The sequence below is a fragment of the Mixophyes fleayi genome, chromosome 3 (genome assembly GCF_038048845.1).
Source record: "Mixophyes fleayi isolate aMixFle1 chromosome 3, aMixFle1.hap1, whole genome shotgun sequence".
In the NCBI taxonomy this organism is placed as follows: Eukaryota; Metazoa; Chordata; class Amphibia; order Anura; family Limnodynastidae; genus Mixophyes; species Mixophyes fleayi.
Genome location: NC_134404.1, coordinates 1,700,989 through 1,721,449, shown reverse-complemented (window position 1 = coordinate 1,721,449; position 20,461 = coordinate 1,700,989). Strand labels below are relative to the sequence as shown.

Sequence of the window (20,461 nt, the reverse complement as noted above, 5' to 3'; positions counted from 1 at the left end):
TAGATGGTGCTGTATATTATACCCAGTGTCTCCCAGTTACTAGATGGTGCGGTATATTATACCCGCTGTCTCCCAGTTACTAGATGGTGCGGTATATTATACCCAGTGTCTCCCAGTTACTAGATGGTGCGGTATATTATACCCAGTGTCTCCCAGTTACTAGATGGTGCGGTATATTATACCCATTGTCTCCCAGTTACTAGATGGTGCGGTATATTATACCCAGTGTCTCCCAGTTACTAGATGGTGCGGTATATTATACCCAGTGTCTCCCAGTTACTAGATGGTGCTGTATATTATACCCAGTGTCTCCCAGTTACTAGATGGTGCGGTATGTTATACCCAGTGTCTCCCAGTTATTAGATGGTGCGGTATATTATACCCAGTGTCTCCCAGTTACTAGATGGTGCGGTATATTATACCCAGTTTCTCCCAGTTACTAGATGGTGCGGTATATTATATCCAGTGTCTCCCAGTTACTAGATGGTGCGGTATATTATACCCAGTGTCTCCCAGTTACTAGATGGTGCGGTATATTATACCCAGTGTCTCCCAGTTACTAGATGGTGCGGTATATTATACCCAGTGTCTCCCAGTTACTAGATGGTGCGGTATATTATACCCAGAGTCTCCCAGTTACTAGATGGTGCGGTATATTATACCCAGTGTCTCCCAGTTACTAGATGGTGCGGTATATTATACCCGGTGTCTCCCAGTTACTAGATGGTGCGGTATATTATACCCAGAGTCTCCCAGTTACTAGATGGTGCGGTATATTATACCCAGTGTCTCCCAGTTACTAGATGGTGCGGTATATTATACCCAGTGTCTCCCAGTTACTAGATGGTGCGGTATATTATACCCGGTGTCTCCCAGTTACTAGATGGTGCGGTATATTATACCCGGTGTCTCCCAGTTACTAGATGGTGCTGTATATTATACCCGCTGTCTCCCAGTTACTAGATGGTGCGGTATAATATACCCAGTGTGTCCCAGTTACTAGATGGTGCGGTATATTATACCCGCTGTCTCCCAGTTACTAGATGGTGCGGTATATTATACCCAGTGTCTCCCAGTTACTAGATGGTGCGGTATATTATACCCAGTGTCTCCCAGTTACTAGATGGTGCTGTATATTATACCCAGTGTCTCCCAGTTACTAGATGGTGCTGTATATTATACCCAGTGTCTCCCAGTTACTAGATGGTGCTGTATATTATACCCAGTGTCTCCCAGGTACTAGATGGTGCGGTATATTATTCCCGCTGTCTCCCAGTTACTAGATGGTGCGGTATATTATACCCGCTGTCTCCCAGTTACTAGATGGTGCGGTATATTATACCCGCTGTCTCCCAGTTACTAGATGGTGCGGTATATTATACCCAGTGTCTCCCAGTTACTAGATGGTGCGGTATATTATACCCAGTGTCTCCCAGTTACTAGATGGTGCTGTATATTATACCCAGTGTCTCCCAGTTACTAGATGGTGCGGTATATTATACCCGCTGTCTCCCAGTTACTAGATGGTGCGGTATATTATACCCAGTGTCTCCCAGTTACTAGATGGTGCGGTATATTATACCCAGTGTCTCCCAGTTACTAGATGGTGTGGTATATTATACCCATTGTCTCCCAGTTACTAGATGGTGCGGTATATTATACCCAGTGTCTCCCAGTTACTAGATGGTGCGGTATATTATACCCAGTGTCTCCCAGTTACTAGATGGTGCTGTATATTATACCCAGTGTCTCCCAGTTACTAGATGGTGCGGTATGTTATACCCAGTGTCTCCCAGTTATTAGATGGTGCGGTATATTATACCCAGTGTCTCCCAGTTACTAGATGGTGCGGTATATTATACCCAGTTTCTCCCAGTTACTAGATGGTTTGGTATATTATACCCAGTGTCTCCCAGTTACTAGATGGTGCGGTATATTATACCCAGTGTCTCCCAGTTACTAGATGGTGCGGTATATTATACCCAGTGTCTCCCAGTTACTAGATGGTGCAGTATATTATACCCAGTGTCTCCCAGTTACTAGATGGTGCGGTATATTATACCCGGTGTCTCCCAGTTACTAGATGGTGCGGTATATTATACCCGGTGTCTCCCAGTTACTAGATGGTGCGGTATATTCTACCCAGTGTCTCCCAGTTACTAGATGGTGCGGTATATTATACCCAGTGTGTCCCAGTTACTAGATGGTGCGGTATATTATATCCAGTGTCTCCCAGTTACTAGATGGTGCGGTATATTATACCCAGTGTCTCCCAGTTACTAGATGGTGCGGTATATTATACCCAGTGTCTCCCAGTTACTAGATGGTGCGGTATATTATACCCAGTGTCTCCCAGTTACTAGATGGTGCAGTATATTATACCCAGAGTCTCCCAGTTACTAGATGGTGCGGTATATTATACCCAGTGTCTCCCAGTTACTAGATGGTGCGGTATATTATACCCGGTGTCTCCCAGTTACTAGATGGTGCGGTATATTATACCCAGAGTCTCCCAGTTACTAGATGGTGCGGTATATTATACCCAGTGTCTCCCAGTTACTAGATGGTGCGGTATATTATACCCAGTGTCTCCCAGTTACTAGATGGTGTGGTATATTATACCCATTGTCTCCCAGTTACTAGATGGTGCGGTATATTATACCCGGTGTCTCCCAGTTACTAGATGGTGCTGTATATTATACCCAGTGTCTCCCAGTTACTAGATGGTGCGGTATATTATTCCCGCTGTCTCCCAGTTACTAGATGGTGCTGTATATTATACCCAGTGTCTCCCAGTTACTAGATGGTGCTGTATATTATACCCAGTGTCTCCCAGTTACTAGATGGTGCTGTATATTATACCCAGTGTCTCCCAGTTACTAGATGGTGCGGTATATTATTCCCGCTGTCTCCCAGTTACTAGATGGTGCGGTATATTATACCCGCTGTCTCCCAGTTACTAGATGGTGCGGTATATTATACCCAGTGTGTCCCAGTTACTAGATGGTGCGGTATATTATACCCAGTGTCTCCCAGTTACTAGATGGTGCGGTATATTATACCCAGTGTCTCCCAGTTACTAGATGGTGCTGTATATTATACCCAGTGTCTCCCAGTTACTAGATGGTGCGGTATATTATACCCGCTGTCTCCCAGTTACTAGATGGTGCGGTATATTATACCCAGTGTCTCCCAGTTACTAGATGGTGCTGTATATTATACCCAGTGTCTCCCAGTTACTAGATGGTGCTGTATATTATACCCAGTGTCTCCCAGTTACTAGATGGTGCTGTATATTATACCCAGTGTCTCCCAGGTACTAGATGGTGCGGTATATTATACCCAGTGTCTCCCAGGTACTAGATGGTGCGGTATATTATTCCCGCTGTCTCCCAGTTACTAGATGGTGCGGTATATTATACCCAGTGTCTCCCAGTTACTAGATGGTGCTGTATATTATACCCAGTGTCTCCCAGTTACTAGATGGTGCGGTATATTATACCCGCTGTCTCCCAGTTACTAGATGGTGCGGTATATTATACCCAGTGTCTCCCAGTTACTAGATGGTGCGGTATATTATACCCAGTGTCTCCCAGTTACTAGATGGTGTGGTATATTATACCCATTGTCTCCCAGTTACTAGATGGTGCGGTATATTATACCCAGTGTCTCCCAGTTACTAGATGGTGCTGTATATTATACCCGGTGTCTCCCAGTTACTAGATGGTGCGGTATATTATACCCAGTGTCTCCCAGTTACTAGATGGTGCGGTATGTTATACCCAGTGTGTCCCAGTTACTAGATGGTGCGGTATATTATACCCGGTGTCTCCCAGTTACTAGATGGTGCGGTATATTATACCCGGTGTCTCCCAGTTACTAGATGGTGCGGTATATTATACCCATTGTCTCCCAGTTACTAGATGGTGCGGTATATTATACCCAGTGTCTCCCAGTTACTAGATGGTGCGGTATATTATACCCAGTGTCTCCCAGTTACTAGATGGTGCGGTATATTATACCCAGTGTCTCCCAGTTACTAGATGGTGCGGTATATTATACCCGGTGTCTCCCAGTTATTAGATGGTGCGGTATATTATACCCAGTGTCTCCCAGTTACTAGATGGTGCGGTATATTATACCCAGTTTCTCCCAGTTACTAGATGGTGCGGTATATTATATCCAGTGTCTCCCAGTTACTAGATGGTGCGGTATATTATACCCAGTGTCTCCCAGTTACTAGATGGTGCGGTATATTATACCCAGTGTCTCCCAGTTACTAGATGGTGCGGTATATTATACCCAGTGTCTCCCAGTTACTAGATGGTGCGGTATATTATACCCAGAGTCTCCCAGTTACTAGATGGTGCGGTATATTATACCCAGTGTCTCCCAGTTACTAGATGGTGCGGTATATTATACCCGGTGTCTCCCAGTTACTAGATGGTGCGGTATATTATACCCAGAGTCTCCCAGTTACTAGATGGTGCGGTATATTATACCCAGTGTCTCCCAGTTACTAGATGGTGCGGTATATTATTCCCGCTGTCTCCCAGTTACTAGATGGTGTGGTATATTATACCCATTGTCTCCCAGTTACTAGATGGTGCGGTATATTATACCCGGTGTCTCCCAGTTACTAGATGGTGCTGTATATTATACCCAGTGTCTCCCAGTTACTAGATGGTGCGGTATATTATTCCCGCTGTCTCCCAGTTACTAGATGGTGCTGTATATTATACCCAGTGTCTCCCAGTTACTAGATGGTGCTGTATATTATACCCAGTGTCTCCCAGTTACTAGATGGTGCTGTATATTATACCCAGTGTCTCCCAGTTACTAGATGGTGCGGTATATTATTCCCGCTGTCTCCCAGTTACTAGATGGTGCGGTATATTATACCCAGAGTCTCCCAGTTACTAGATGGTGCTGTATATTATACCCGCTGTCTCCCAGTTACTAGATGGTGCGGTATATTATACCCAGTGTGTCCCAGTTACTAGATGGTGCAGTATATTATACCCAGTGTCTCCCAGTTACTAGATGGTGCGGTATATTATACCCAGTGTCTCCCAGTTACTAGATGGTGCTGTATATTATACCCGCTGTCTCCCAGTTACTAGATGGTGCGGTATATTATACCCAGTGTCTCCCAGTTACTAGATGGTGCGGTATATTATACCCAGTGTCTCCCAGTTACTAGATGGTGCTGTATATTATACCCGCTGTCTCCCAGTTACTAGATGGTGCGGTATATTATACCCAGTGTCTCCCAGTTACTAGATGGTGCGGTATATTATACCCAGTGTCTCCCAGTTACTCCTTCTCTGGTACCTGCTGTAGATGTTAGTTGGGTCTGAATATCAGCTATAATATATTTATGTTCCTTTTAATGGGTGTATATTTTACAAAGCTATTAGCACAATGTGTATTAGTTATTATGTGTTATTGTTTTATTTATGTAGCACGATATATTACACAAAGTACTGGGCGTGGGAAGGAGACAGTATGTAGGAGAAAAGAGGGGTACGGTGACCCTAATGTAACATTTAGGACATAGAGCAATGTATGTGCTGAGCCAGGACAGGACTCGCAGTACAATGATAATATTAGGTACATGTATAATATGTCCTGGGAGTGTCGCCCATACTGTGCATGGACTGATTCCATATATGATGCCAGAAACCACTGGCTGTTCATTATCCCAGATACAGCCCAGCGATCCTGAGATGTGGATAGAGACAGGAGATGGAAGTGGGGTAACCCCCCCCCCACTATCCTCCGTCTGTGTGACCCCCCCCAAGAGCAGGTGTCCCAGCCAGACCCTGCACACAAGGAGCCACCCCCAGGTCACACTGAGCCCGTCATGTAGATAACAGTCGGGATCCTCAGATATTTTTATCTCTCGGCTGCAGAGGGTTCGTCCTATTTTTGGCAGCTCGCTGGCCGGGGACTACTGTTGTAGTTGTAGCTGTAGATCCCCGCACTGCGCTGAAGACTTGGGGTCCTCCCTCCCTCCAGTATGAACCCCTCGGGGTCTGAGTGTTACTTCGGAGCTGTGATATCTGGTCGCGTCAGTTTCCTTACACTCAACAGGTACAAATCGCGCAGGAATAGTAGAGAGGACAGAGTAGAGACCGTCTGCCTCTTCATGGGGATATAAACAGGAACAACAGAGCATGTGAGATACATAGGACTGTGTGACTGAAGTAGTGGTGTGTAAGTGGATGTATAGGAACAGCAGAGCATATGAGATATATAAGACTATGACTGGAGTAGTGGTGTGTAAGTGGATGTATAGGAACAGCAGAGCATATGAGATATACACACTACTACTGCAATCACACAGTCCTATATAAGTGAGCAGTACAGAAGTAGGAGTGGGTATTGGGGTACACTGGGGCAGTACAGGATTAGTATTGGGGTACACTGGGGCACTACAGGATTAGTATTGGGGTACACTGGGGCACTACAGGATTAGTAGTGTGTATTGGGGTACACTGGGGCACTACAGGATTAGTAGTGTGTATTGGGGTACACTGGGGCAGTACAGGATTAGTAGTGTGTATTGGGGTACACTGGGGCAGTACAGGATTAGTAGTGTGTATTGGGGTACACTGGGGCAGTACAGGATTAGTATTGGGGTACACTGGGGCAGTACAGCCATAGTAGTGGGTATTGGGGTACACTGGGGCAGTACAGGATTAGTATTGGGGTACACTGGGGCAGTACAGGATTAGTAGTGTGTATTGGGGTACACTGGGGCAGTACAGGATTAGTAGTGTGTATTGGGGTACACTGGGGCAGTACAGGATTAGTATTGGGGTACACTGGGGCAGTACAGGATTAGTAGTGTGTATTGGGGTACACTGGGGCAGTACAGGATTAGTAGTGTGTATTGGGGTACACTGGGGCAGTAGAGGATTAGTATTGGGGTACACTGGGGCAGTAGAGGATTAGTATTGGGGTACACTGGGGCAGTACAGGATTAGTATTGGGGTACACTGGGGCACTACAGGATTAGTATTGGGGTACACTGGGGCAGTACAGGATTAGTATTGGGGTACTCTGGGGCAGTAGAGGATTAGTATTGGGGTACACTGGGGCAGTACAGGATTAGTATTGGGGTACACTGGGGCAGTACAGCCATGGTAGTGGCTATTGGGGTACACTGGGGCAGTAGAGGATTAGTATTGGGGTACACTGGGGCAGTACAGCCATGGTAGTGGCTATTGGGGTACACTGGGGCAGTAGAGGATTAGTATTGGGGTACACTGGGGCAGTACAGCCATAGAAGTGGCTATTGGGGTACACTGGGGCAGTAGAGGATTAGTGCTGTAAAGTATTGGGGTACATTGGGGCAGAAGGGGTATTTTCTCGCTGGTCGTACAGACCTACAGTAACAGAATTATCTTTATTTCATCAGTGACAGTGGAGACGATTCCTTGGACACCCTGCTCACCCGTCTGCCTCTCACCCCATCTCTGTCACCCCGTAAGCGCACTACGAGTCAGAGCAAGACTGAGCCACCATTGTTACGAACAAGCAAGAGAACCATCTATACGGCTGGGCGCCCGCCCTGGTACAATGAGTCCGGGACTCCGTTTAAGGAAGCTTTCGTCATAGGTGAGAGAATATATGTATATAATAAACAACCAGTCCGTATTGTGTTATCTGAGAAGTTACAGCTGATATCGTTGTATGTTACATTATATTAACACATCACTATACTGCATTATTATACAGTTATATCCATACAGCAGTATACTGTACAATTATACTGTGTATTGTACTCTGTACTGCACTATTACACAGTACATCATACTACGCTCTATTGCCCTGCGCACTGTACTGCACTATTACCTTGTGTACTATATACTGTACTGCACTATTACCTTGTGTACTATATACTGTACTGCACTATTACCTTGTGTACTATATACTGTACTGCACTATTACCTTGTGTACTATATACTGTACTGCACTATTACCTTGTGTACTATATACTGTACTGCACTATTACCTTGTGTACTATATACTGTACTGCACTATTACCTTGTGTACTATATACTGTACTGCACTATTACCTTGTGTACTATATACTGTACTGCACTATTACCTTGTGTACTATATACTGTACTGCACTATTACCCCGTGCACTATACACTGTACTGCACTATTACCTTGTGTGCTATATACTGTACTGCACTATTACCCCGTGCACTATACACTGTACTGCACTATTACCTTGTGTACTATATATTGTACTGCACTATTACCTTGTGTACTATATACTGTACTGCACTATTACCCCGTGCACTATACACTGTACTGCACTATTACCTTGTGTACTATATACTGTACTGCACTATTACCTTGTGTACTATATACTGTACTATTACCTTGTGTACTATATACTGTACTGCACTATTACCTTGTGTACTATATACTGTACTGCACTATTACCTTGTGTACTATATACTGTACTGCACTATTACCTTGTGTACTATATACTGTACTGCACTATTACCTTGTGTACTATATACTGTGCTGCACTATTACCCCGTGCACTATATACTGTACTGCACTATTACCTTGTGTACTATTACACTGTACATTATACTATGCGCTATTGCCCCGCGCACTGTGCTGCACTATTGCCCCGCACACTATACTGAAGTTTCCTTCCTCTTCTTTAGGTCTGTGTGGGGGCAGCGCGTCTGGTAAGACCACCGTAGCCAATAAAATTATTGAAGCTCTGGATGTGCCCTGGGTCGTTCTCCTCTCCATGGACTGTTTCTATAAGGTGTGTACGGCACATATATAACGTGTAATATAACCTCTAGTGTGATCCTCACCAGATTTACCAGTCACAACTCTGAGCACTAATATACTGACATTCATCCTGAGGCCCATCCCGTTATTCATTATGGTGCCGCAATATCACTATTATACTTCGTGCTACTAATAGGAAGGTTGTGCTCCAAATGTGAGTGTGAGTAAGGCATGTAGGAAATGTGTGGAGTTCAAGCAGAAGTCATGAATATCTGAGGCCTTGTCTGTGCCCCCTCATGTAGGAGATCTGGAGCTGACCTCTGCTGGATCTCTGAGCATCCAACCAGGTCATCAGGTCCTGTCTGTGTCCTCTCATGTAGGAGGTCTGGAGCTGAGATCTGCTGGATCTCTCTGAGTCTCCTATCAAGTCATCAGGTCCTGTATGTGCCCCCTCATGTAGGAGGTCTGGAGCTGAACTCTGCTGGATCTCTCTGAGCATCCAACCAGGTCATCAGGTCCTGTCTGTGCCCTCTCATGTAGGAGGTCTGGAGCTGACCTCTGCTGGATCTCTGAGCATCCAACCAGGTCATCAGGTCCTGTATGTGCCCCCTCATGTAGGAGGTCTGGAGCTGAACTCTGCTGGATGTCTCGGAGCATCCAATATATAACGTGTAATATAACCTCTAGTGTGATCCTCACCAGATTTACCAGTCACAACTCTGAGCACTAATATACTGACATTCATCCTGAGGCCCATCCCGTTATTCATTATGGTGCCGCAATATCACTATTATACTTTGTGCTACTAATAGGAAGGTTGTGCTCCAAATGTGAGTGTCCTCTCATGTAGGAGGTCTGGAGCCGACCTCTGCTGGATCTCTCTGAGCCCCACACAGGTCATCAGGTCCTGTCTGTACCCACTCATGTAGGAGGTCTGGAGCTGACCTCTCCTGGATCTCTCGCAGCCCCACACAGGTCATCAGGTCCTGTCTGTGCCCTCTCATGTAGGAGGTCTGGAGCTGACCTCTGCTGGATCTCTCTGAGCCCCACACAGGTCATCAGGTCCTGTCTGTGCCCTCTCATGTGGGAGGTCTGAAGCTGACCTCTGCTGGATCTCTCTGAGCCTCACACAGGTCATCAGGCCCTGTCTGTGCCCTCTCATGTGGGAGGTCTGAAGCTGACCTCTGCTGGATCTCTCTGAGCCCCACACAGGTCATCAGGCCCTGTCTGTGCCCTCTCATGTGGGAGGTCTGAAGCTGACCTCTGCTGGATCTCTCTGAGCCCCACACAGGTCATCAGGTCCTGTCTTTGTCCTCTCATGTAGGAGGTCTGGAGCTGACCTCTCTGAGCCCCAAACAGGTCATTAAGTCCTGTCTATGCTCTCTCGTGTGGGAGGTCTGGAGCTGACCTCTGCTGGATCTCTCTGAGCCCCACACAGGTCATCAGGTCCTGTCTATGCCCTCTCATGTGGGAGGTCTGGAGCTGACCTCTGCTGGATTTCTCTGAGCCTCACACAGGTCATCAGGTTCTGTCTGTGCCCTCTCATGTGGGTGGTCTGGAGCTGACCTCTACAGGTCATCAAGTCCTGTCTATGCCCTCTCATGTGGGTGGTCTGGAGCTGACCTCTGCTGGATTTCTCTGAGCCTCACATAGGTCATCAGATCCTGTCTGTGCCCCCTCATGTATGAGATCTGGAGCTGAGATCTGCTGGATCTCTCTGAGCCTCACATAGGTCATCAGGTCCTGTCTGTGCCCTCTCATGTGGGAGGTCTGGAGCTGACCTCTGCTGGATCTCTATGAGCCTCACATAGGTCATCAGGTCCTGTCTGTGCCCTCTCATGTGGGTGGTCTGGAGCTGACCTCTGCTGGATTTCTCTGAGCCTCACGTAGGTCATCAGATCCTGTCTGTGCCCCCTCATGTAGGAGATCTGGAGCTGAGATCTGCTGGATCTCTATGAGCCTCACATAGGTCATCAGGTCCTGTCTGTGCCCCCTCATGTAGGAGATCTGGAGCTGACCTCTGCTGGATTTCTCTGAGCCTCACATAGGTCATCAGGTCCTGTCTGTGCCCTCTCATGTGGGAGGTCTGGAGCTGACCTCTGCTGGATCTCTATGAGCCTCACATAGGTCATCAGGTCCTGTCTGTGCCCTCTCATGTGGTAAGTTTGGAGATGTCCTCTGTTGGATATTTCTGAGCCTCCACACAGGTAATCAGGTCCTGCTGGCTCATGAGGGAGATCAGGGCCAGATTGCAAGCTCTTGCGGAAGTCTGTATTCTCACTATGTGTAATGTTAGTGTGCGGTCACTGTTCTCAGAGAGACTAGCAAGATGTTAAAGCTTCTGTCACTGGTATGTGTTTTGTTTTCACAGATTTTACCATATCCGTCATAAGTAGCTGGGAAAGTAGAATGATTTATAGAAATATCTTAGAATTTCAGAATTTAATGTAAATGATTGCATTTTCCATGATTTTTTTTTTTTTTTTTTTAATAATGTGTACAATTTGCTGACTTTCGTGCCAGAACGGGTATATAGGTGCGAAGGATTGATAATCTGCTCCTAACATTACATGTTTAGCGCCAATGTATCATGTGTCTGTGGCGCTGATATCTACTCTCTATCCATCACCAGGTCCTCAGTAAAGATCAGCAGGAATTGGCGGCCAGGAACGAGTACAATTTTGATCACCCTGACGCGTTTGACTTTGATCTGTTGGTGAATGTGTTGCGCAAACTGAAGAAGGGAAAGAGTGTTAAAGTCCCGGTGTATGACTTCACCACGCACAGCCGGAGGAAGGAGTGGGTGAGTGTGGAGACTTTACTGCCAGTACATGACCGTACAGATATAGACAGCAAGGAAAGTATAAACCAGCGCAGAAGTGTCCATCTCCTCTGTTCACGGGCAGATTCTGACCCCTGGGGGCGGTACTACTTGCTGCCTCCACCTACAGGGTGTAATTAATTCTGCAAATATCCATATCCTGACTGCTGTAAAGTCCTGCAGTGTATTATTCTAGCGGGTCATTATAAAGATGTATTTCTCTGCGTGTAGAATCCTACTTATAAGTCACCCTTTTTATAATGACACTTTCCTCTTTAGTTCTCCATGATTACAATGGGCAGGGAACCTACCATCTCCATGGTCTATAAGGCAGCTCTTCTCTTTCTCTAGGTCCTTTCCTGTCTCTAGTAATAGGTAGGTCAGTATGAGAGGATGAACCGCCTATGCCACCCTGTCTATTGTTGCTGGAAACAGGTTGGGCATGGGCAAACTTTGCCACAGTTCCCTTTCCTTATCCCAAACGCGTCCTCTCATCACAGTAGGAGGGGCTTACAAATGCTGCCCCCACTAGACTCTGTACCGGCATCCAGAACCGGGTTTCTTTTGGGTAACTGACGCTGTGAGTGTACCCCGTTACTGGTGTACCTGGGCTGGTACTCCTGACCTCTTTCTATGGATCAGGGTTGCTGTGGATGGATCCCCCCTGGCCTATCACACTGGCCAGAGCTGCTGGGTAGCGGGCAGAGCGATGGTACTGGATGCTGGGTCCAAACCTCAGAAACAGCTGGGAACGGATTAGAGTTGGGTCTAATCTGTACGTTACAGGATTTTCAGCATGGAAGACGTTTCCAAGCAGGTCTTTGAAGCAAGTGATGTTTATTTGCAGTCACACTGGTTGAAGGTACCGGGGAGCAGGTTAGATGGAACCAGAAGAACAATTTTCAATACAAGACAGTGCTTTTTATACAGATTTGAACACAGCCTCACTGGGTAAGCCAGCTCCCTTGAGGTCTGAGCTATTTTTAGAAACAGGATGCAATATGTTTACCCAAACATGGATTTACATGCAATGCAAAGCTAACAATATTTACACTTATCTGTGATATCCTAAACCTTGATGTGATTTCCTGCATCTTGTTTTAGACACAGGAAATCTAACAGCAAGTCTAATTAAACCTTCCTGTGCCTTCAGGTGCTGGACCCTCACACACTAAAAGGTCTAATTAACATGAGATTAACATGGGTCCTTCCTTCACACAGTTGCAAAATACACATTCCCAAAGGAAAGTTTCAAAACCCCAAACAAGTCATTTCCTCACATCACGATACACAAATGAGTTCCTCAACAAAGTCTAATCAGGTAGATTCAGATCTCAGAAATCATGCATTTCCTCTAGCAAAGTTAAAACACAAAACAAATTTCCTCCCTGGTCTCAGAAATAAAGATATTTCCTTTACCAACATATCCACAATATCAAAAATAAGTACATTTGCAATTATATAAATAAGCACCCTGTGCTATTTCCTTTAAATAAATTTATACCATAAGTTACTTATAAGTGATCCAGTCACAGCCAGGTGTTGTGTTATCGTGCTCTGTCCCTTCTCTTGGCTTCCAGTGACACCATTCCATGATGTAAGGCAGGGACTGGGCTGGCTACTGAGGAAGACCACTCTGCTACCTCTGAGAGCAGATCTAGTGTTGGGAATTCAAATTTAACTGATGTTTGTTCCTTGGCGGTCTGCGCATGCTCCCGTGTTGCGTCATAGGTCAGAGGGTGTCATGATGGAGACCAGCCTATGGAGGGCTCTGAACTGACCTGGGGAAGGTTTGTGGTTTGCTGTGCAGTAACTGGAGCTGGCCTGAAGGACACCTGTGCTGGGTAAGGGGTGTCTGGATCTTTATACATAGATACATTATCTATAGATAGGGATGAGGAACCAACGGCCACAGAGCCTCCTGAATCCCTTACTGAAGATCACACAGTTTTCCCTGTACATCAGGTGGTGAAATAAACTATTCGTAAAGATTAATCCAGAGACTGGAACATATGTGTCCATTCAGTGGTGAGAAGGGTCCCACAGTTAGATGCACCTTCTGCTAGTGTGTCCTCCAGAACTACTATCCCTATTGAAGAGGGGTCCTCTGAGAGACCCCAGGGATAGAAAGATGGAGCCTTGTTTTTAGAAGCTTCGTATCTCATCTGGAGCCACATTGAAATTGGGCATGGTCGTGGCCAGGGCGCTTAGACTCTGGGGAGAGACACTTTATACAGATGTGAGCATTGAGGTCACGCACACAGGCTTATAATTTCTGTGTAAAACAATGTTGGACACTGGCATCGGCAGCAGCGGTGGTTAGGAGAGCTCTCTGGTTGTGCCCTTGGGCAGCAAACGCTATGTCAGAGAATAGTCCAGCCAATCTCCCATTTCAGGGGTTCCTGCTCTTCAGGGATAAATTGGACACAGTCATACAGAAGTCTTCTTGTGGTAAATCTGTCTGCTTGCCACAAGATAGAATGTACCAGTACTCTTCCTCAGCTCGTCAGCACTTCAGAGAGGTGAGAAGTTATAAGCCAGGGAGACTCTATGTCATGCAGAATATGGATGCTGTATCCAAGTAGTCCTTTTGGACAAATCAGAAGACACCACAATGACTTTTGTATGGACCAGGACCACAGTAGGGGGGCAGAATCACTAATTATGCAGGAATATGAACCCACTCTATCACAGATCATAGTAAGAAATGGGTACAAGATATAGTTTCACCAGCGTAACAAGGGGAACATTTTCAGAAGAGAGGTGTATCCAGATCCAATCTCTGCTATGTCAACTGCAAATTCATCATAAAATGTTAGTAAGAAGATTTCACTTTGGGAATGTTTTCCTCCACCATAGGGCCCATGAGAGAGGAGGTAAATAACAAATAAGAAAATCCCCAGTTGGAACTTCTAACGCAGTGGGAACACAAGCCGACTTCTCTGAATCATGCCATCACACTGTCAACAGCCTCGAGGTCTCAGGTGGCGGTATAGGCCAAGAGTTTTCTGTGGAGAATACTCATGACACAGGCCGGGGAGCCCACCTTCAGGGACGGGTGACAAGACACATGACTAGAAAGGTGTAAATATCTTGAAAATGTGAGCAGTGTGGAAAGCAGTTCAGCACTTTCATCTTCATCTAGAAGGGAAGTGACTCTGAATATGCTCAGGCAACATGACAGAGGTAGCCTTCACAAATCGCCAGAGAGGTACCAGAAGCAGAACCTCTTAGGCGGAAGGGAGTCTGAAATCACTCTCCGCATTGTATGTAGCAGGCAAGCAGAACGTAATAGCCAACTACCTCAGTCGAAAGCATTTTCATCCAGGATAGTGGTCTGTGCACCAAGAAGCGTTCCAGCTAACATCTACTTTAGACTTCCTTAAGAGGACGTAATGGCAATAAGCAGAAATCCATTGTATTCAGGTTCTTCTCTCGGCATGAAGCTCCAGGGACAGAGGGAATAGATGCTCTGACAGTTCCATAGACCTGGGTTATACGAATGGAGAAGTATTTCTTCCATCTTGGCCTCGCCATCTGTGATTCCCTGTAACCTGGGAGATGCTCAGGCCTCTACCTCTTTGACCATATCTCCTACGCCAAAACCCAGCTCTTAATCTAAATCAGAGAAATCCAGAGGGGCTAGATTTAGTGGCATGGAGATTAAGCAGGAACTGCTCAGGAATAAGGGAAGAGCAAATAAATAATCGGCACACTGGTACAGGCAAGAAAGAAGATCTCTTCAGTAATCTATTACAGAGTCTGGAAGAGATTTATCATATGGTGTGAATCTAAATTCAATCTAACTCCAGCAACTATTCCGCAGGTCCTTAACTTTCTTCAGTATGGTCTCATCAAATGTCTTTCTTTATATCCACTCAAGGTAGAAGTGTATGCATTGAGTGCTTTCTTCGATATAAGTTGGCTTTAGAAGATTTGATTATTCATTTCTACCAAGCAGTGAAGAGGATACGTCATTCTGTTAGGTCCTTAGTGGCTCCACGGGACCTTGATTAGATTCTCACCACTCTTATGTCTGACCCTTTTGAACCACTGCAAGAAGTGTCATTAAGAGGGATGACACTAAATGTGGTGGTCTTGGTGGCAATTACGTCTGCTCTCAGGGTTGGAGAAGTCCAGGGGTGAGGAGCACTTTCTGAATGTCTATGCAGATAAAGTGGTGTTTAGAGCCAGTCCAGTGTTTCTTCCTACATTGCACATTAATTAGTAGGTTTTACTTTCATACTTTTATCCACATCCTAATGATGAAAAGGTCAGAAAACTGCACTTGTTGGCTTGGTAAGTCCAACGTCCATATATTTATCCAGGACAGCAGAGCAACTCTTTGTGGATCCTGCAGGACCTCGGATAGGGTATGTCCCTTCTGAACAAGTCAGATGGATCAGAGAAGCTATTATACAAGAGGCATGGGTGTAAGGTCCCGGAGATTCTGAGGGCCCACTCGGTACGGTAATAACAACGTCTTGGGCAAGAAAGGCTTCAGCGAGAGAGGTTTACAGAGCAGCTGGATGGACCTCTATTCATACCGTCACTGGTCCTCATCATCGGGATGTCTTGTCCGCCATTGACTCTCAGGGTGGGAGATGTCCTCTGCTCAGCCACTTTTGCAGCATATGTGGCTGGTCTGTTCTTTGTAGCCCTCCATACTGTATTGCTTGGATACATCCCATTGTAATCACTTCTATGGACAATTGTAGAGAAAAAATATGAATTATGCTTACTGTTAACTCTTTCCTCAAACTACACGATGGCAGCTCAGACTCCCACCCATGCTGGTTATAGTTATGTTTTTAGAGAAAGTGTGGGGAGTCACTCAGACATAGAGAAAGAGCTGCCTTATATACCATCCGGGGGCATTTTCTGACATGTCTCTACCTAACCTGGAAAGGTAACCTTCCCATTGTAATGTCTGCCATGGATACTTACAGGAAAAGCTATCAATGGTAAGCATAATTCACATTATATGCCATTCTCTTCATGACACCACCAATCCATTATAGGTCACCATCTTTATTACGCCACCGTTCATTATATGTTACCCTGGCTGTATAAGATGTGGCCTGTGATTTATGCTGGTGTTCTAAAAGAGGGAGTCGCCCTATCTATTGTAGCTTAGGATTGGTCTCCATATGTATATAGTGTCTATACAGACTTCTCTCTCCGGTCCCCTTACAGAAAACAGTATACGGTGCCAATGTGGTGATATTCGAAGGGATTCTGTCATTTGCCAACAAGGAACTACTAAAGGTACGGCCACCTCCTTCCTTTCCAGTGTCTTTGACTATCTACCTGCACCTACCTCTCATATATTCCTGTCCAATGTTCTGTGACCACCTACCTCTCTCGTATCTTTCTGTCCAATGTTCTGTGACCACCTACTTTCACCTACCTCTCATATATTCCTGTCCAATGTTCTGTGACCACCTACCTCTCTCGTATCTTTCTGTCCAATGTTCTGTGACCACCTACTTTCACCTACCTCTCATATATTCCTGTCCAATGTTCTGTGACCACCTACCTCTCACATATTCCTGTCCAATGTTCTGTGACCACCTACTTTCACCTACCTCTCACATATTCCTGTCCAATGTTCTGTGACCACCTACTTTCACCTACCTCTCACATATTCCTGTCCAATGTTCTGTGACCACCTACCTCTCACATATTCCTGTCCAATGTTCTGTGACCACCTACTTTCACCTACCTCTCACATATTCCTGTCCAATGTTCTGTGACCACCTACCTCTGTCACTTATCTCCATAATATATATCCTTGTCTCTTGTCATGCTCTTATTTTTGAGTTCCATCATAGTGTTTCCTGCCCTTTCGCTCTCTCTCTGCCTGGACCTGGCTCCCCAGCTTCCCTGCCTTTCCAAATCCTGACACCCCCTTTTATTGTGATCCAGCTCCCATTTCCTGTACATGTTTTAAATCTGGGTTTATGTCCTGCACCCCTAGTACTCTTGACCCTCTTCTTCCGCAGCTTCTGGACATGAAGGTGTTTGTAGACACAGACTCTGACATTCGCCTGGTCCGCCGGCTGAAGCGAGATATCACTGAGCGAGGCCGGGACATTGTCGGGGTGATCAAGCAGTACAACAAATTTGTGAAGCCATCGTTTGAGCAGTATATAGAGCCCACTGTACAGCTGGCAGACATTGTAGTGCCCAGAGGTAAGTGCGTGAACCTACCTACTCTGTGATGACCTCTCTGGTATTTTTGCCCTGTGTTCCAAAGGTTTAAATGTTTCCCTCTACTGTATATTTGTTTTAGGGGGGGAGAACTTTGTGGCCCTGGACCTAATAGTCCAACACGTCCACAGCCAGTTGGAGAAGGTAAGGGGAATATCGGAGATAAAAGTTGCTCTGCAGCGCCTCCTGTGGTGATGTCCTGTGTATGCACTATATGAATGTCTTCTAGTCATTATAAACACTTGCCCGCTGGTCCCATTGGCAGAACATAACCTCTGCTCCCCTACTCCAAGGTTGAGGTCATTCCGCTCATCTTAGCTCACACTGATGCTTCCAGTGGTAACATTCACGCTAATGGGACTCTAACCCTATATTATTCTTTCCTCCTTTGTATCGGTGTAATATACATATACTGGGTGATACTCATGTTCTAGTTTCTATAACGCTGTGAGTAAGCCTTAGAGAGCTGGGATGTACAATAACATGGCAAGGGTGGTGTGTGACCTCGTTAAGGGAAGCGTGTGACCTCGTTAAGGGAAGCGTGTGACCTCGTTAAGGGTGGTGTGTGACCTCGTTAAGGGAAGCGTGTGACCTCGTTAAGGGTGGCGTGTGACCTCGTTAAGGGTGGCGTGTGACCTCGTTAAGGGTGGCGTGTGAACTCGTTAAGGGTGGCGTGTGAACTCGTTAAGGGTGGCGTGTGAACTCGTTAAGGGTGGCGTGTGAACTCGTTAAGGGTGGCGTGTGACCTCGTTAAGGGAGGCGTGTGACCTCGTTAAGGGTGGCGTGTGATCTCGTTAAGGGCGGCGTGTGACCTCGTTAAGGGTGGCGTGTGACCTCGTTAAGGGTGGCGTGTGACCTCGTTAAGGGTGGCGTGTGACCTCGTTAAGGGTGGCGTGTGACCTCGTTAAGGGAAGCGTGTGACCTCGTTAAGGGTGGCGTGTGACCTCGTTAAGGGTGGCGTGTGACCTCGTTAAGGGAGGCGTGTGACCTCGTTAAGGGTGGCGTGTGACCTCGTTAAGGGTGGCGTGTGACCTCGTTAAGGGTGGTGTGTGACATGATTGGCGGTAGCAGACCATGAGCTGGCCAAGAACTATCTACATTATCCTGTGCTATGTTTGAAATTAAACATAGAAAGCTGAACGAGGCCGTAAGACGAGCACCCAGCGCGTTTCATACTGAATGATGCTCTTAATAACAGGTGAGTGTAGCCATTTAAAATCAGTCATATGCACCATATCCTAGTGGGAACACCCCAACATGGGCTGATTTCGGATTTCCCTGGACCAGTCATATGACCGGCCCACCCTTACCACCACATCTGGCCTCTCATTGCCGGGAGCATAGGTTCTACTTGACATGCCTAATGATAATGAGAATTGTACCACTTGAAGCTTCGTTGTGCTGGTTACCTGAGAAGGAAGCCATCTGCCCCAACGTGCCATGCTGTGGACAGCCCTGGACATTTATTTTCTGGCAGTAGATGATTCATATTACATAAACCATGCATACAGACTCCAGATGTAGATGAGCTCTGCGGTCTTACAACGGTGCATGTATTCAGGATGTCCGTCTTTCTTCTAATATTCTGTCCAGATAAAGAGACACATTCATAACCACAGATGACTAATGATATATTGCATGACTCTGTCACCCCCTCGCATGTCCTATTTCCAGCTACTGTCTCCTGTATTCTCCTCTCTATGGTTTCCAGCTTTCCCATATCGTCTTCTCTCTTCCTCACTTTCTCCACCTCTTGTGCTCGACCCTATGTATTATTTTTCTAGCCCTGGCGCTCTTTCTCTCTCGTCCTGTGTCCCCTCTTGCCCTGGCGCTCTCTTTCTCTCTCGTCCTGTGTCCCCTCTTGCCCCGGCGCTCTCTTTCTCTCTCGTCCTGGGTCTCCTCTTGCCCCGGCGCTCTCTTTCTCTCTCGTCCTGTGTCCCCTCTTGCCCTGGCGCTCTCTCTCTCTCTCGTCCTGTGTCCCTTCTTGTCCTGGCGCTCTCTTTCTCGTCCTGTGTCCCCTCTTGCCCTGGCGCTCTCTCTCTCTCTCGTCCTGTGTCCCCTCTTGCCCTGGCGCTCTCTTTCTCTCTCGTCCTGTGTCCCCTCTTGCCCTGGCGCTCTCTCTCTCGTCCTGTGTCCCCTCTTGCCCTGGCGCTCTCTTTCTCTCTCGTCCTGTGTCCCCTCTTGCCCTGGCGCTCTCTCTCTCTCTCGTCCTGTGTCCCTTCTTGTCCTGGCGCTCTCTCTCTCGTCCTGTGTCCCCTCTTGCCCTGGCGCTCTCTCTCTCTCTCGTCCTGTGTCCCTTCTTGTCCTGGCGCTCTCTCTCTCGTCCTGTGTCCCCTCTTGCCCTGGCGCTCTCTTTCTCTCTCGTCCTGTGTCCCCTCTTGCCCTGGCGCTCTCTCTCTCTCTCTTCCTGTGTCCCTTCTTGTCCTGGCGCTCTCTTTCTCGTCCTGTGTCCCCTCTTGCCCTGGCGCTCTCTCTCTCTCTCGTCCTGTGTCCCCTCTTGCCCTGGCGCTCTCTTTCTCTCTCATCCTGTGTCCCCTCTTGCCCTGGCGCTCTCTCTCTCGTCCTGTGTCCCTTCTTGTCCTGGCGCTCTCTTTCTCGTCCTGTGTCCCCTCTTGCCCTGGCGCTCTCTTTCTCTCTCGTCCTGGATCCCCT

General features: G+C 46.7%; 1 protein-coding gene across 1 annotated transcript in view; it reads left to right on the top strand.

Moving 5' to 3' along the window:
- Positions 1-20,461, top strand: part of LOC142142541 (uridine-cytidine kinase-like 1) — a 62,206-nt gene that overhangs the window by 6,507 nt on the left and 35,238 nt on the right. Inside the window, exons 2-8 of the mRNA XM_075200420.1 lie at positions 5,916-6,096; positions 7,427-7,626; positions 8,700-8,806; positions 11,408-11,578; positions 16,793-16,864; positions 17,602-17,791; positions 17,892-17,953. Coding sequence (XP_075056521.1) covers positions 6,023-6,096; positions 7,427-7,626; positions 8,700-8,806; positions 11,408-11,578; positions 16,793-16,864; positions 17,602-17,791; positions 17,892-17,953 — 876 coding nt within the window. The 5' untranslated portion in view covers positions 5,916-6,022. The remainder of the gene's footprint in view (positions 1-5,915; positions 6,097-7,426; positions 7,627-8,699; positions 8,807-11,407; positions 11,579-16,792; positions 16,865-17,601; positions 17,792-17,891; positions 17,954-20,461) is intronic.